We start from the raw sequence: 15,714 nt of genomic DNA on the forward strand, positions 1-15,714 counted from the left end.
AAGTAATACTACTTACATAGTATATTAATATTTTATTATATGTATTTGGATAAAATTTAAAACATTTAATAACACTTATTTCAGAGAGAGCAAGAAATCAATCACCGCCGCTCAAAACCGCTTATCTCAGTTCCAGATGCAGCTTCACACCTCCTGAATCCTGACTGAGACATGGGTGACGAGGATCGTACGGTCGAATAAATAATTAGCCATTTATATATTTTGTACGGATATTTCACAAACACAAATCTATTAGAGTTCCTATTAGTAAAAATAGTAGTTCATCCTTTCTTTTTTATTTATTAAGATTTAATTCAAACAAACATCCGTTCTTTTTATTTATTAGGTTTTAATTTCAAATAAACTAGTAGACGGTCGAGATCGGAGATATTATTAAGAAAAACTGTTAACACCGAAATGTAACTAATTATCAATAAAAATATATCTATCCCATTACTCCATTAGAGTAATTATAAAATTTATTATATAATAAATTGCTGTATGACTATAAATATAAATATTATTTATTAGAAATTTGATTAAATGTGAACCATTTAAACCATTATTTTATCCTTTTGGGAAGGGGAGTACATAAATATGTAAGTACTACATCCGATGATACTTTGCCTGCCGAGTGCCGAGTGCCACTTTGCAGCAACATGTATGCACCTGCAGATTCTTTGCAGGTTTGGCATCCATAACAAGACCACAATGTTCATCCCCCAACCTCAACCAAGCTACTTCCAAATACGAAGGTGTAGAAGTGGAACTGAGCTGAGCTGAGCTAAGCTACCAATTAAAGAATAGCGCGTGCATGCAAGGTGTTGACGCCACTCCACACCTGCACTGCACGGTGCACGCACACGCTTGCATCTAGCAATAGCAAACCAAACAACGCGCTAGTAGTGTATTATTAGCTGCGGCAAAGGCTCTTCCTCCGTACGTACAGGTACAGGTGCAGCTTCACTACTGCTGTCGGACCTGGCCGGCGGCGGTGGCCATGTCTTGCTCGTTCGGCCAGGGTATGAGGCTGTGCGGCGGGAAGCAGCAGTCGCACTGCTGGGGACACCGGTGCGGCCACTCGCCCACGGGCATCTGGCCCTCCATGGCGATGGAGGCGGCGGCCGGCGCGGTGGAGTCGTCCTCGGCGGGCGCGGGGGCGGCGGCGTCGCGGAGCGGACCCCAGCACTCGACGCGGTTGAAGCGGGCCAGGTTGGAGTGGAAATAGACCCACACCGTGGCCTCCTCCAGCTCCGGGTGACGGCTGAACAGGTCGCCGTCGCCGTGCACGAACGCCTCGAGCACCTGCACCAAAAGCAGAGCCGCAAGATAAGAAGCATCCGCGGTGCCGGTGACTGACGACTTAAACGATCTGATTATCTGAACACAACAAGGGCCCTGCGGAGAAATCAAATCGCAATCTGCAGCATCCTCGTGTACATGTTTCCACGCATGTGGGGGCAGCAGAACAGGTACACACGTACACGTACGTACCACGGGGAGCTCCTTGCGGAAGATGTAGTAGCGGAGGCCGGCGATGAGGTCCAGGAGCAAGTGTCCGCCGGAGATGTGGCAGTGCACGTGCAGCGACATCCGGCCGCGCACCTTCTTCCACTCGGCCACCACCTCGTCGCGCTGCAGGCGGTTGTACCAGCCCTGCAGCTGCGCGCGGTTGATGGTGTGGGAGACGGCGAGCGTCAGGCTGGCCGTCACGTCGCTGTGCGTCAGCGTGTACGTCCGCGGCAGCAGCGCCGGCGCCGGCGCCGGGTGGTGCGCATGCAGATGCTTGCTGCTCCCCTCGCCCTCGTCCACGCCCAGGAACAGCACCTTCAGCTTGGACGCCTCGAAGATCGCCGGCCCGAACAACCTCGCCGTCTAGAAATTAACCGAAACAGGGCACCCATCCATCACAACCACCACAGCCCCTGCCCACTCATCAGAAACCGGAGCAAAGGAAGGAGCAAGATCGCGCGAGACGAGACGGGATCGGGTGGGAATCGCGTACCGGGACGACGTATCGCCTCCGCCGCGCGTCCCAGGGCCGCCGCTGGAACACGACCACGGCGCCCGCGCCTTGCTGCTGCTGCTTCCTGGGCTGGGAGATCGGGAGCAGGGACATGGTAGAAGCGGCGGCGGCCATGTTGAGTCGGATCCTTCCCTTCGCCTAGGAGCGGCGCGCCACGAGTAGCAGGCAAATCGGGGGCACCAAGCAAACCTGCCGGTTCTCCGCAGAAGCTCAGCCGGCGGCTAAAATTTAACCTCGGCGAAGCAGGAATCTTGCACGCCTTGGCAAGAATCAAGATCCGGACCGGATGGATGACGGATCGAGAATCCTGTAGGTTGTAGCGGCTACGCAAATATTAGGCCGTTGGGCGTGTGCAGGACTGGTGCGGCCGCGCTTCCTGGCTGGCTGGCGATTGGCTTCCTGGACCGTCTGGACTCTGGAGTCGTTATATGAGTGAGTGACGGGTAGTAGCTGGGCGGCGCGTGCGCAGTGCAGACCGAGTTGGAGTGGTGGTGGAGTGACGGGTCTTATGATGCGTGTGGGAGTGCGAAGAAATAGTAGTCGTCGGCTCAGGCGAGGTTGGAGAGCCGGGGAGGGCGGAACGTCTTGTTGGCCGCTCGTCTGCGTTGCAGGTGGCGTACTGGCGTGTGCTCAGCAGTGCGGTATAAGATCATCTCCAACAACGTGACCTATAAAAATGTCCTATAATTTAAAAATAAGTATATTTTATAGAATTTAGGGCACCAACAAAACACCCCGCTCCAACAGTAAAGCCTCAAATCTAGATTATAGGGCAGCCCACTACGGTGTAGTATATTTGAGTCACTTGAGAGGGTGCCATATAGTTTTTTGACAAAATTTTATGAAATGGGGCACTGTTGGAGTAGTTTTTTCTGTGTAGAGCTATATATTTCAATTTGAGGCACTAGTTTGAGGCATTGTTGGAGATGCTCTAAGTGGTGGTCTATGGCTCGTTCGGTTAGCTCTCAATTCATGTAGATTGAGTGAGATTAGGTGGGTTTAAATCCAAGAAAGTCAAATTTCTTCATATTTTTTTCCAATCCTATCTAATCCATAAGTAACGGGATTAATCGAACAAGACCTTAATAGAGGATGTAAGTTACCGACAAACAGTCGAACCTTGGAGAAAGATTAGTGTATCACTGGCCCTTAGTGGTTTGCTCTTTTAAGACTGTCTCCAACAACACCCTGTAAAGGGTCCTGTCCGTTAAATATAGAGGACTGTCAGGTCCCCTACGGCTCCAGCAAGGGACTCTATAGCGTCCTCTAAATTTTAGAGGATCTGGCAGGCACTCTAAATGTGGAGGCCTCCGAGAGTGCACTATCCGCGCTACTCCTCCACCAGCTGCCGCGAGGAAACTTCCGCGTCCTCCTACCCCGCGCTGGCGACTGCATCTTCCGGGGCCGAACCCTCGATCCGGCGTGCTTCGCCGCCGGCATCGAGGCAGGAGGGCGAGAAGCGGGCGTGCGGAGGCGGGTCTGCCGGCGTAGAGCTCGCACCCCTTCGAACCGAGGCCGCGCGACCCACCGCAACCCAAGATCCAAGCCAGTTTCCCCCTGCTCGTCGCCGGAGAGTCGCCATCGGCAAAAGGCTTCGTCGTCCGCCGACTTCGTTCAAGGCAGCCGACAAAAGGAAGAGAAGCTCGTCGCCACCGTCGTCTTCCTCTTCGATTCGGTCCACCGAGGCAGATCCGCGAAGGGCGAGGTACGAACTACACAAATCCTTTTTGTTTAGTACTGATTCATTACCGTATTGTATTGTTTGTATTTGGAGGCATGGATTAGGGTTTGTGGGATGTTTAGGGTTTAGGATATGAAGCATTCTAAATAATGCGCTTCAAATTCATGCATCAATGGCTTATTGTTGTGTCCGGATGCTTAAATTTAGACCGGTTTTGGGGGGATCCATTTCGGGTTTGGGGGGTTGTTCGTCCCAGATGATGAGGTTCTGTCCGGATTCAAATTACTCAACATTAATTCTTCAATGGAGTCCTGTTTTGTCCCTCGTTGTTTTGTCGGGTCTCAACCTCAGCATGCATTTTTTATGCGACCATGGTAACCTAATCTGCAAATTTATAACAGGTTGACATAGATGGAATGTACAATGATGAAGGGTTCATTTCAACTGTGTACTCATAGTTTGGAATCCCTTCTATGCAGTAGTTTGTATAAGATACCTAATTTGTAGTCGGTGTTAACTAATTCAACACTATGTTTGATGTAGCCATGGATTCGGAGAACGAAAAGCTCCGTAAAGCACTGGCTACTCTGCTCAGAGTTGTTCAAAAGCGTAGTTGTGACATCGTTGATGTCGTCAAATCAGCCTTTCAGCCTTTCAACTCACCTTTGGTCGACGAATTGAACCGAGCACTAGTTGAGATTGACGACCTCGCCAAGGATCTTGAAGACGTAGCAGTGCAAACTCAGTGGGAGGTAGAAAATATGGCTAACAGTCAAGTGAAAAAACATCCACAACAAGAGGAAGCAGTAGAGGACCTTCTGATAGAAGATGGTTCAGAAGACGACCTACTGATAGACAAAGAGTCACCAATTAACTATGAAGACCTTGTGGGCTATGACAATGGTCGTGACTACTCAACCGACGACACATATCCCTACTAGTGTCTAGGTTTAACTTAAGTAGAAGTATTGTAGCATGTTCAGGTCATTGTTCAGGTCTACTTGTCGGTTGGTATGATCATGCTTTTGGGGGATTTAAATGTTCTGGTCTATGTAAACTGAAACCGGTTCAGTTACTACAATAATTATTGTGTTTTGTTGGACTATGTTTGCCTTACTTTATACCATGTTACATGTTCACTACATGCTCATTTATATCATGTTTGATCTGCCTCTATTGCATAGAATGGGGAGTGATTGGAACCAGGTGATGTCTCAATATGGAAGCTTCCTTAGCCAGATTGACGAGCAGCCTATCGGAACACAACATTCTGAATTTCCAGTTGATGGGCAACCCGAGGGCTCAAGAACACCAGCTGTAACTAAAAAGCCAACTCAAAGAACTAAGCTAGCAAACTTCACTGCTGAAGAGGACACAAGGGTATGCCATGCATGGCTTGCTGTTAGTTGCGATCCCATTATTAACATAGGGCAGAAACGTCAAGGATTTTGGAGTAGAATTACTGAAGCATACAACTCAAGACGAGGAACATTGCCCGAAAGGTCCACAAAATCTTTGATGAGTAGATGGGATACTATCAAAACACAGTGTTCCACTTTTGCTGGATACATGATGGCAGTCCTCCGACAGAATCCTAGTGGACTCAGTGACGCAGACAAGGTACATCTTTCATGTAACATTTTGACATCACTATTGTAGGTTTGTTAGTATGTTCCTGTTGTAACCAGTTGTTTTATGTGGCAGACATCACTGGCAGCTTCTAGGTTTGTGAAAGGGAATTAGGCTTACACCTAGTTCCTAAATAATTTTGGTGGTTGAGTTGCCCAACACAAATAATTGGACTAACTAGTTTGCTCTAGTGTACAAGTTATACAGGTGCCAAAGGTTCACACTTAGCCAATAAAAAGACCAAGTATTGGGTTCAACAAAAGAGCAAAGGGCCAACCGAAGGCACCTCTGGTCTGGCGCACCAGACTGTCCGGTGTGCCACCGGACAGTGTCCGGTGCACCACCGGACATGTCCGGTGCACCAGAGGACTCCAACTCAAACTCGTCACCTTCGGGAAATTCCAGAGGCAGCTCCGCTATAATTCACCGGACTGTCCGGTGTACACCGGACAGTGTCCGGTGTACACCGGACAGTGTCCGGTGCTCCAAGGAAGAGCGGCCTCAGGAACTCGCCAGCTTCGGGAATTCATTTCAGCTGCTCCGCTATAATTCACCGGACTGTCCGGTGAACACCGGACTGTCCGGTGTAACTGCGGGGCAACGACTACTTCTGGCGCCAACGGCTACCTGCGGCGCATTAAATGCGCGCCAGCGCGCGCAGAGGTCAGACACGCCTATGCTGGCGCATTGGACACTCTACAGTACATGTCCGGTGCGCCACCGGACATCCAGGCGGGCCCAGAAGTCAGAGCTCCAACGGTCGGAACCCAACGGTTTTGGTGACGTGGCTGGGGCACCGGACTGTCCGGTGTGCACCGGACTGTCCGGTGCGCCATTCGACAGACAGCCTCACCAAACGGCTAGTTTGGTGGTTGGGGCTATAAATACCCCCAACCACCCACCATTCATTGCATCCAAGTTTTCCCACTTCCAACCACTTACAAGAGCTCCAGCATTCAATTCTAGACACACCAAAGTGATCAAATCCTTTCCCAAATTCCACACAAAGCTTTAGTGACTAGTGAGAGAGATTTGCTTGTGTTCTTTCGAGCTCTTGCGCTTGGATTGCTTTCTTCTTTCTTGATTCTTTCTTGCGATCAAACTCACTTGTAATTGAGGCAAGAGACACCAATCTTGTGGTGGTCCTTGTAGGAACTTTGTGTTCCAAGTGATTGAGAAGAGAAAGCTCACTCGGTCCGAGGGACCGTTTGAGAGAGGGAAGGGGTTGAAAAAGACCCGGCCTTTGTGGCCTCCTCAATGGGGAGTAGGTTTGAGAGAACCGAACCTCGGTAAAACAAATCCGCGTGTCTCACTTCACTATTCGCTTGCGATTTGTTTTGCACCCTCTCTCGCGGACTCTATTATATTTCTAACGCTAACCCGGCTTGTAGTTGTGTTTATATTTGTAAATTTCAGTTTCGCCCTATTCACCCCCCCTCTAGCGACTTTCAATTGGTATCGGAGCCCGGTGCTTCATTAGAGCCTAACCGCTCGAAGTGATGTCGGGAGATCACACCAAGAGGGAGATGGAGACCGGCGACAAGCCCACTACGAGTCACGGGAGCACTTCATCGGAAGAGTCCCGCACCAAGAGGAAGGAGAGGAAGAAGGACTCCTCCAAAGGGAAGAAGTCTTCTTCACACTCCAAAGGGAAGGAGAAGAAATCCTCTTCTCACCACAAAGAGAAGAAGGAGAAATCTTCTTCCCACAAGCCGCATCGGAGTGGGGACAAGAAGAAGAGGATGAGGAAGGTGGTCTACTATGAGACCGATTCTTCATCAACATCCACCTCTGGCTCCGACGCGGCATCCGTCACTTCTAAGCGCCAAGAGCGCAAAAAGTATAGTAAGATTCCCCTACGCTACCCTCGCATTTCTAAACATACACCTTTGCTTTCCGTCCCATTAGGCAAACCACCAACTTTTGATGGTGAAGATTACGCTAGGTGGAGTGATTTAATGCGATTTCATCTAACCTCGCTCCACAAAAGTATATGGGATGTTGTTGAGTTTGGTGCACAGGTATCATCCGTAGGGGATGAAAATTATGATGAGGATGAGGTGGCCCAAATCGAGCACTTCAACTCCCAAGCCACAACCATACTCCTCGCCTCTTTAAGTAAGGAGGAATACAACAAGGTGCAAGGGTTCAAGACCGCGCACGAAGGTGATGAACTCACCAAGATCACCAAGCGGGAAACGATCGAGGGGGAGCTCGGTCGCTTCCGTCTTCGCCAAGGGGAGGAGCCACAAGACATGTACAACCGGCTCAAAACCTTGGTGAACCAAGTGCGCAACCTCGGGAGTAAGAAGTGGGACGACCACGAGGTGGTTAAGGTTTTTCTAAGATCTCTCATTTTCCTTAACCCCACTCAAGTTCAATTAATTCGTGGTAATCCTAGATACACACTAATGACTCTCGAGGAAGTAATCGGGAATTTTGTGAGCTTTGAATGTATGATTAAAGGCTCAAAGAAGATCAACGAGCTTGATGAACCCTCCACGTCCGAAGCACAACCGGTGGCATTCAAGGCGACGGAGGAGAAGAAGGAGGAGTCTACACCAAGTAGACAACCAATTGACGCCTCCAAGCTCGACAATGAGGAGATGGCTTTAATCATCAAAAGCTTTCGCCAAATCCTCAAGCAACGGAAGGGGAAGGATTACAAATCCCGTTCCAAGAAGGTTTGCTACAAGTGTGGTAAGCCCGGTCACTTTATTGCTAAATGTCCATTATCAAGTGACAGTGACAGGGATAACGACAAGAAGGGCAAGAGGAGAGAAAAGAAGAGGTACCACAAGAAGAGAGGAGGTGATGCCCACGTATGCCGCGAGTGGAACTCCGACGAGAGCTCCACCGAGTCCTCCTCTGACGAGGACGCCGCCAACATCGCCGTCACCAAGGGACTCCTCTTCCCCAACGTCGGCCACAAGTGCCTCATGGCAAAGGACGGCAAAAAGAAGAAGGTTAAATCTAAATCCTCCACTAGATATGAGTCTTCTAGTGATGAAAATGCTAGTGATGAGGAGGATAACTTACGTACCCTTTTTGCCAATCTTAACATGGAACAAAAGGAAAAACTAAATGAGCTAATTAGTGCCATCCATGAAAAGGATGATCTCTTGGACTCCCAAGAGGACTTCCTAATAAAGGAAAATAAAAAGCATGTTAAGGTTAAGAATGCTTATGCTCTAGAGGTAGAAAAATGTGAGAAATTATCTAGTGAGCTAAGCACATGCCATGACACTATTACCAACCTTAGAAATGAAAATGCTAAATTAATTGCTAAGGTTGATTCTCATGTTTGTATTTCCAATCCTAGAGATGATAATGTTGATTTACTTGCTAGGATTGATGAGTTGAATATTTCTCTTGCTAGCCTTAGAAATGAGAATGAAAAATTGATTGATAAGGCTAGAGATTTTGATATTTGCAATGTTACAATTTCCGATCTTAGAGATAAGAATGATATATTACGTGCTAAGATTGTTGAACTTAATTCTTGCAAACCCTCTACATCTACCGATGAGCATGTGTCTATTTGTGATAGATGTAGAGATGTTGATATCAATGCTATTCATGATCACATGGTATTAATTAAACAACAAAATGATCATATAGCAAAATTAGATGCTAAAATTGCCGAGCATAACTTAGAAAATGAAAAGTTTAAATTTGCTAGAAGTATGCTCTATAATGGGAGACGCCCTGGCATCAAGGATGGCATTGGCTTCCAAAGGGGAGACAATGTCAAACTTAATGCCCCTCCTAGAAATTTGTCTAACTTTGTTAAGAGCAAGACTCCTATGCCTCAGGATAACGAGGGTTACATTTTGTACCCTGCCGGTTATCCCGAGAACAAAATTAGGAGAATTCAATCTAGGAAGTCTCACCCTGGCCCTAACCATGCTTTTATGTATAAGGGTGAGACATCTAGTTCTAGGCAACCAACCCGTGCTAAGTTGCCTAAAAGGAAAACTCCTAATGCATCAAATGATCATGACATTTCATTCAAAACTTTTGATGCATCATATGTGCTTACTAACAAATCCGGCAAGGTAGTTGCCAAGTTTGTTGGGGGCAAACACAAGGGGTCAAAAACTTGTGTTTGGGTACCCAAAGTTCTTGTCTCTAATGCCAAAGGACCCAAAACCGTTTGGGTACCTAAAGTCAAGAACTAAAATTGTTTTGTAGGTTTATGCATCCGGGGGCTCAAGTTGGATACTCGATAGCGGGTGCACAAACCACATGACAGGGGAGAAGAAGATGTTCTCCTCATATGAGAAAAACCAAGATCCCCAACGAGCTATCACATTCGGGGATGGAAATCAAGGCTTGGTCAAAGGATTGAGTAAAATAGCTATATCTCCTGACCACTCCATTTCCAATGTTTTTCTTGTAGATTCTTTAGATTACAATTTGCTTTCCGTATCTCAATTATGTCAAATGGGCTACAACTGTCTATTCACTGATGTAGGTGTCACTGTCTTTAGAAGAAGTGATGATTCAATAGCATTTAAGGGAGTGTTAGAGGGTCAGCTATACTTGGTAGATTTTGATAGAGCTGAACTTGACACTTGCTTAATTGCTAAGACTAACTTGGGTTGGCTCTGGCATCGCCGACTAGCCCATGTTGGGATGAAGAATCTTCATAAGCTTCTAAAGGGAGAGCACATTTTAGGATTAACCAATGTTCATTTTGAGAAAGACAGGGTTTGTAGCGCATGCCAAGCAGGAAAGCAAGTTGGCACTCATCATCCACACAAGAACATCATGACAAGCGACAGGCCACTGGAGCTCCTACACATGGATTTATTCGGCCCGATCGCTTACATAAGCATCGGCGGGAGTAAGTACTGTCTAGTTATTGTGGATGATTATTCTCGCTTCACTTGGGTGTTCTTTTTGCAGGAAAAATCTCATACCCAAGAGACCTTAAAGGGATTCTTGAGACGGGCTCAAAACGAGTTCGGCTTAAGGATCAAGAAAATTAGAAGCGACAACGGGACGGAGTTCAAGAACTCACAAATAGAAGGCTTCCTTGAGGAGGAAGGCATCAAGCATGAGTTCTCTTCTCCCTACACTCCACAACAAAATGGTGTAGTGGAGAGGAAGAATCGAACTCTATTGGACATGGCAAGAACCATGCTTGATGAGTACAAGACACCGGATCGGTTTTGGGCCAAGGCGGTCAACACCGCTTGTTACGCCATCAACCGGTTATATCTACACCGAATCCTCAAGAAGACATCCTATGAACTCCTAACCGGTAAAAAGCCCAATATTTCATATTTTAGAGTCTTTGGTAGCAAATGCTTTATTCTTGTTAAAAGAGGTAGAAAATCTAAATTCGCTCCTAAGACTGTAGAAGGCTTTTTACTAGGATATGATTCAAACACAAGGGCATATAGAGTCTTTAACAAGTCCTCAGGACTAGTTGAAGTTTCTTGTGACGTTGTGTTTGATGAGACTAACGGCTCTCAAGTAGAGCAAGTTGATCTTGATGAGATAGGTGAAGAACAGGCTCCGTGCATCGCGCTAAGGAACATGTCCATTGGGGATGTGTGCCCTAAGGAACCCGAAGAGCCTCCACAAGCACAAGATCAACCACCCTCCTCCACGCAAGCATCTCCATCAACCCAAAATGAGGACGAGGCTCAAAATGATGAAGGAGAAGATCAAAGAGATGAGCCACCTCAAGATGACGGCAATGATCAAGGGGGAGATGCAAATGGTCAAGACAAGGAGGATGAAGAACCAAGGCCGCCACACCCAAGAGTCCACCAAGCAATCCAACGAGATCACCCCGTCGACACCATCCTCGGCGATATTCATAAGGGGGTAACCACTCGATCTCATGTTGCACATTTTTGTGAGCATTACTCTTTTGTTTCCTCTATTGAGCCACACAGGGTAGAGGAAGCACTTCAAGATTCGGATTGGGTGATGGCAATGCAAGAGGAGCTCAACAACTTCACCAGGCATAAGGTATGGCATTTAGTTCCACGTCCTAATCAAAATGTTGTAGGAACCAAGTGGGTCTTCCGCAATAAGCAAGACGAGCATGGTGTGGTGACAAGGAACAAAGCTCGACTCGTGGCCAAGGGGTATTCACAAGTCGAAGGTTTGGATTTTGGTGAAACCTATGCACCCATAGCTAGGCTTGAGTCAATTCGCATATTATTAGCCTATGCTACTTACCATGGCTTCAAGCTTTACCAAATGGACGTGAAGAGTGCCTTCCTCAATGGACCAATCAAGGAAGAGGTCTATGTTGAGCAACCTCCCGGCTTTGAAGATAGTGAGTATCCTAACCATGTATATAGGCTCTCTAAGGCGCTTTATGGGCTCAAGCAAGCCCCAAGAGCATGGTATGAATGCCTTAGAGATTTCCTTATTGCAAATGACTTCAAAGTCGGCAAGGCCGATCCTACTTTATTCACTAAAACTCTTGACAATGATTTGTTTGTATGCCAAATTTATGTTGATGATATTATATTTGGGTCTACTAACGAATCTACATGTGAAGAATTTAGTAGGATCATGACACAAAAATTCGAGATGTCTATGATGGGGGAGTTGAAGTATTTTCTAGGATTCCAAGTCAAGCAACTCCAAGAGGGCACCTTCATTAGCCAAACGAAGTACACTCAAGACATTCTAACCAAGTTTGGAATGAAGGATGCCAAGCCCATCAAGACACCCATGGGAACTAATGGGCATCTCGACCTCGACACGAGAAGTAAGTCCGTGGATCAAAAGGTATACCGGTCGATGATTGGTTCATTACTTTATTTATGTGCATCTCGACCGGACATTATGCTTTCCGTTTGCATGTGTGCAAGATTCCAATCCGACCCTAAGGAATCCCACCTTACGGCCGTAAAACGAATCTTGAGATATTTGGCTTATACTCCTAAGTTTGGGCTTTGGTACCCTCGGGGATCCACATTTGATTTGATTGGTTATTCGGATGCCGATTGGGCAGGGTGTAAGATTAATAGAAAGAGCACATCGGGGACTTGCCAGTTCTTGGGAAGATCCTTGGTGTCTTGGGCTTCAAAGAAGCAAAATTCGGTCGCTCTTTCTACCGCCGAAGCCGAGTATATTGCCGCAGGTCATTGTTGCGCGCAATTGCTTTGGATGAGGCAAACCCTGCGGGACTATGGTTACAAATTAACCAAAGTTCCTCTTCTATATGATAATGAGAGTGCAATCCGCATGGCGGATAATCCCGTTGAGCATAGCCGCACTAAACACATAGCCATTCGGTATCATTTCCTTAGGGATCACCAACAAAAGGGGGATATCGAGATTGCATACATTAACACTAAAGATCAATTAGCCGATATCTTTACCAAGCCTCTTGATGAACAAACTTTTACCAAACTTAGGCACGAGCTCAATATTCTTGATTCTAGGAACTTCTCTTGCTAAACTTGCACACATAGCTCATAAGTATACCTTTGATCATGTCTCTTTTATATATGCTATGACTAATGTGTTTTCAAGTCTATTTCAAACCAAGTCATAGGTATATTGAAAGGGAATTGGAGTCTTCGGTGAAGACAAAGGCTTCCACTCCACTCCACAACTCATCCTTCGCCGTCACTCCGAGCATCTCTCCAACTTTGGTATAATCTTCACTCATTTATTTTATGACCAAAGGAGGAGAAAGTACTTCGAAGGGCTCTAATGATTCCGTTTTTTGGCAATTCATGCCAAAGGGGGAGAAAATATGAGCCCAAAGCAAAAGGACCGCACCACCACCTAAATTTAAAATAGAGATTTTCAAGTTGGAAAATTTCAAATTAGTATCTTATTGTGTTCAAAAGGGAGAGAAAGTAGTACTTTCAAAATTGATATCTTAAAACCCTCTTGAACACTAAGAGGAGGATCTCATTTAGGGGGAGTTTTGTTTTAGTCAAAGAAAAAGCATTTGAAACAGGGGGAGAAAATTTCAAATCTTGAAAATGCTTCGTAAAATCTTATTCATTTACCTTTGACTATTTGCAAAAGAACTTTGAAAAGGATTTACAAAAGAATTTGCAAAAACAAAATCTGTGGTGCAAGCGTGGTCCAAAATGTTAAAAATGAAGAAACAATCCATGTCTATCTTGTAAGTATTGGCTCTACTCCAAGCAACCTTTGCACTTACATTATGCAAACTAGTTCATTTATGCACTTCTATATTTGCTTTAGTTTGTGTTGGCATCAATCACCAAAAAGGGGGAGATTGAAAGGGAATTAGGCTTACACCTAGTTCCTAAATAATTTTGGTGGTTGAATTGCCCAACACAAATAATTGGACTAACTAGTTTGCTCTAGTGTACAAGTTATACAGGTGCCAAAGGTTCACACTTAGCCAATAAAAAGACCAAGTATTGGGTTCAACAAAAGAGCAAAGGGCCAACCGAAGGCACCTCTGGTCTGACGCACCGGACTGTCCGGTGCACCACTGGACAGTGTCCGGTGCACCACCGGACATGTCTGGTGCACCAGAGGACTCCAACTCAAACTCGTCACCTTCGGGAAATTCCAGAGGCAGCTCCGCTATAATTCACCGGACTGTCCGGTATACACCGGACAGTGTCCGGTGCTCCAAGGAAGAGCGGCCTCAGGAACTCGCCAGCTTCGGGAATTCATTTCAGCTGCTCCGCTATAATTCACCGGACTGTCCGGTGTAACTGCGGGGCAACGACTACTTCTAGCGCCAACGGCTACCTGCGGCGCATTAAATGCGCGCCAGCGCGCGCAGAGGTCAGACACGCCCATGCTGGCGCACCGGACACTCTACAGTACATGTCCGGTGCGCCACCGGACATCCAGGCGGGCCCAGAAGTCAGAGCTCCAACGGTCGGAACCCAACGGTTTTGGTGACGTGGCTGGGGCACCGGACTGTCCGGTGTGCACCGGACTGTCCGGTGCGCCATTCGACAGACAGCCTCACCAAACGGCTAGTTTGGTGGTTGGGGCTATAAATACCCCCAACCACCCACCATTCATTGCATCCAAGGTTTCCCACTTCCAACCACTTACAAGAGCTCCAGCATTCAATTCTAGACACACCAAAGTGATCAAATCCTCTCCCAAATTCCACACAAAGCTTTAGTGACTAGTGAGAGAGATTTGCTTGTGTTCTTTCGAGCTCTTGCGCTTGGATTGCTTTCTTCTTTCTTGATTCTTTCTTGCGATCAAACTCACTTGTAATTGAGGCAAGAGACACCAATCTTGTGGTGGTCCTTGTAGGAACTTTGTGTTCCAAGTGATTGAGAAGAGAAAGCTCACTCGGTCCAAGGGACCGTTTGAGAGAGGGAAGGGGTTGAAAAAGACTCGGCCTTTGTGGCCTCCTCAACAGGGAGTAGGTTTGAGAGAACCGAACCTCGGTAAAACAAATCCGCGTGTCTCACTTCACTATTCGCTTGCGATTTGTTTTGCACCCTCTCTCGTGGACTCTAATTATATTTCTAACGCTAACCCGGCTTGTAGTTGTGTTTATATTTGTAAATTTCAGTTTCGCCCTATTCACCCCCCCTCTAGGCGACTTTCAGTTTGCAGCAATTGAGAAGAAGCCTTTCCACTTTTTACACTGTTGGGCCATTCTTAAGGACCAACCAAAATGGATGGACAACCACATGGGTCAACAAAATCAGCAAGCCAACCCTAATCCCACACATTCTAACACTGTCGATGTGGATGCAGAAGAATCTGTACCATCAAGCTTCACATAGAAGAGGCCACTGGGTCGAGATTCTTCTAAGGAAAAGGCAAAGAGGACTAAATCTGTGGACACATCTTCATCAGATTCTGAGTTCATGACACACATGGGAGATCTTTCTTTGGAGCGCCTGTCAGTGTACAAAACAGCTGTTACAACTGAGGAAAAGAAGTTGGATTCAATGAACAGAAATGAGAGGCAGAAATTGCTCCTAGAAAAGAAGAAGTTGAACCTAGAGAAATTAAGGCTTGAAAGGCAGAAACTAAAGGAGGACAAGGAAGAGGAGATAATGATCTTAAGCATGAATTTGAGCAAATGTAACCCTCTACTCCGCAAGTACTATGAAGCCAAGCAACAAGAGATACTGGCAAGGGTTACTGGGTCTACTTCATCTGGCCAGTGATGGTTCCTTACTTAATATGTTTGTTTGTCATTTATGAATGAGGCGTAGTCGGACTTGTTTCTGTGAGCTTGCTGTCGTCAGACCCTAATCTGGTTTGTACCAGATTTTTTTAGGTCTTGTTTGAACTATTTGTTTTCAAGTATTTGTTTTGAACTATTTGTCATGGTTTGTACCTGAATGTTTTACTATATGTGTTGAACTATTTGGTTTCATTAACTGTGAGCTTGGTGTACTTTTTGTTTAGCATTTGTACACAC

General features: G+C 46.4%; 2 protein-coding genes across 3 annotated transcripts; one reads left to right on the forward strand and one right to left on the reverse strand.

Moving 5' to 3' along the window:
- Nucleotides 1-502: 502 nt before the first annotated feature.
- Nucleotides 503-2,581, reverse strand: LOC606425 (senescence-inducible chloroplast stay-green protein 1). Of its 2 annotated transcripts, NM_001112300.2 has the most exons (3): nucleotides 2,006-2,447; nucleotides 1,495-1,875; nucleotides 535-1,305 (listed from the first exon to the last, which is right to left on the reverse strand). In NM_001112300.2, the coding sequence occupies exons 1-3, from the start codon at nucleotides 2,138-2,140 to the stop codon at nucleotides 967-969; spliced, it is 855 nt and encodes a 284-aa protein (NP_001105770.2). In that variant the 5' UTR covers nucleotides 2,141-2,447; the 3' UTR covers nucleotides 535-966. The 2 variants fall into 2 exon arrangements, with proteins under 2 accessions (XP_035820927.1, NP_001105770.2); XM_035965034.1 differs by having other exon boundaries at nucleotides 503-1,875; nucleotides 2,006-2,581.
- A 2,226-nt stretch (nucleotides 2,582-4,807) lies between these two features.
- On the forward strand, nucleotides 4,808-15,082 carry LOC109944373 (glutathione S-transferase T3-like). The gene is made up of 3 exons (XM_020549113.2): nucleotides 4,808-5,327; nucleotides 5,412-5,432; nucleotides 14,888-15,082. Exons 1-3 carry the CDS (start codon nucleotides 4,812-4,814, stop codon nucleotides 15,065-15,067), a joined length of 717 nt encoding a protein of 238 aa, XP_020404702.1. The 5' UTR covers nucleotides 4,808-4,811; the 3' UTR covers nucleotides 15,068-15,082.
- The last annotated feature ends 632 nt before the right edge of the window (nucleotides 15,083-15,714 follow it).

Source organism: Zea mays, chromosome 2 (assembly GCF_902167145.1).
Source record: "Zea mays cultivar B73 chromosome 2, Zm-B73-REFERENCE-NAM-5.0, whole genome shotgun sequence".
Taxonomy (NCBI): domain Eukaryota; kingdom Viridiplantae; phylum Streptophyta; class Magnoliopsida; order Poales; family Poaceae; genus Zea; species Zea mays.

Bases quoted from the DNA above. Each gene is read 5' to 3' on its own strand.
- LOC606425 (XM_035965034.1), bottom strand. From the start codon at position 2,140: ATGGCCGCCGCCGCTTCTACCATGTCCCTGCTCCCGATCTCCCAGCCC. The intron at 1,876-2,005 runs GTACGCGATTCC...GTTAATTTCTAG, and splicing joins GGAGGCGATACGTCGTCCCG to ACGGCGAGGTTGTTCGGGCC.
- LOC109944373 (XM_020549113.2), top strand. From the start codon at position 4,812: ATGTTTGCCTTACTTTATACCATGTTACATGTTCACTACATGCTCATT. The intron at 5,328-5,411 runs GTACATCTTTCA...TTTATGTGGCAG, and splicing joins GACTCAGTGACGCAGACAAG to ACATCACTGGCAGCTTCTAG. The intron at 5,433-14,887 runs TTTGTGAAAGGG...GGCGACTTTCAG, and splicing joins CATCACTGGCAGCTTCTAGG to TTTGCAGCAATTGAGAAGAA.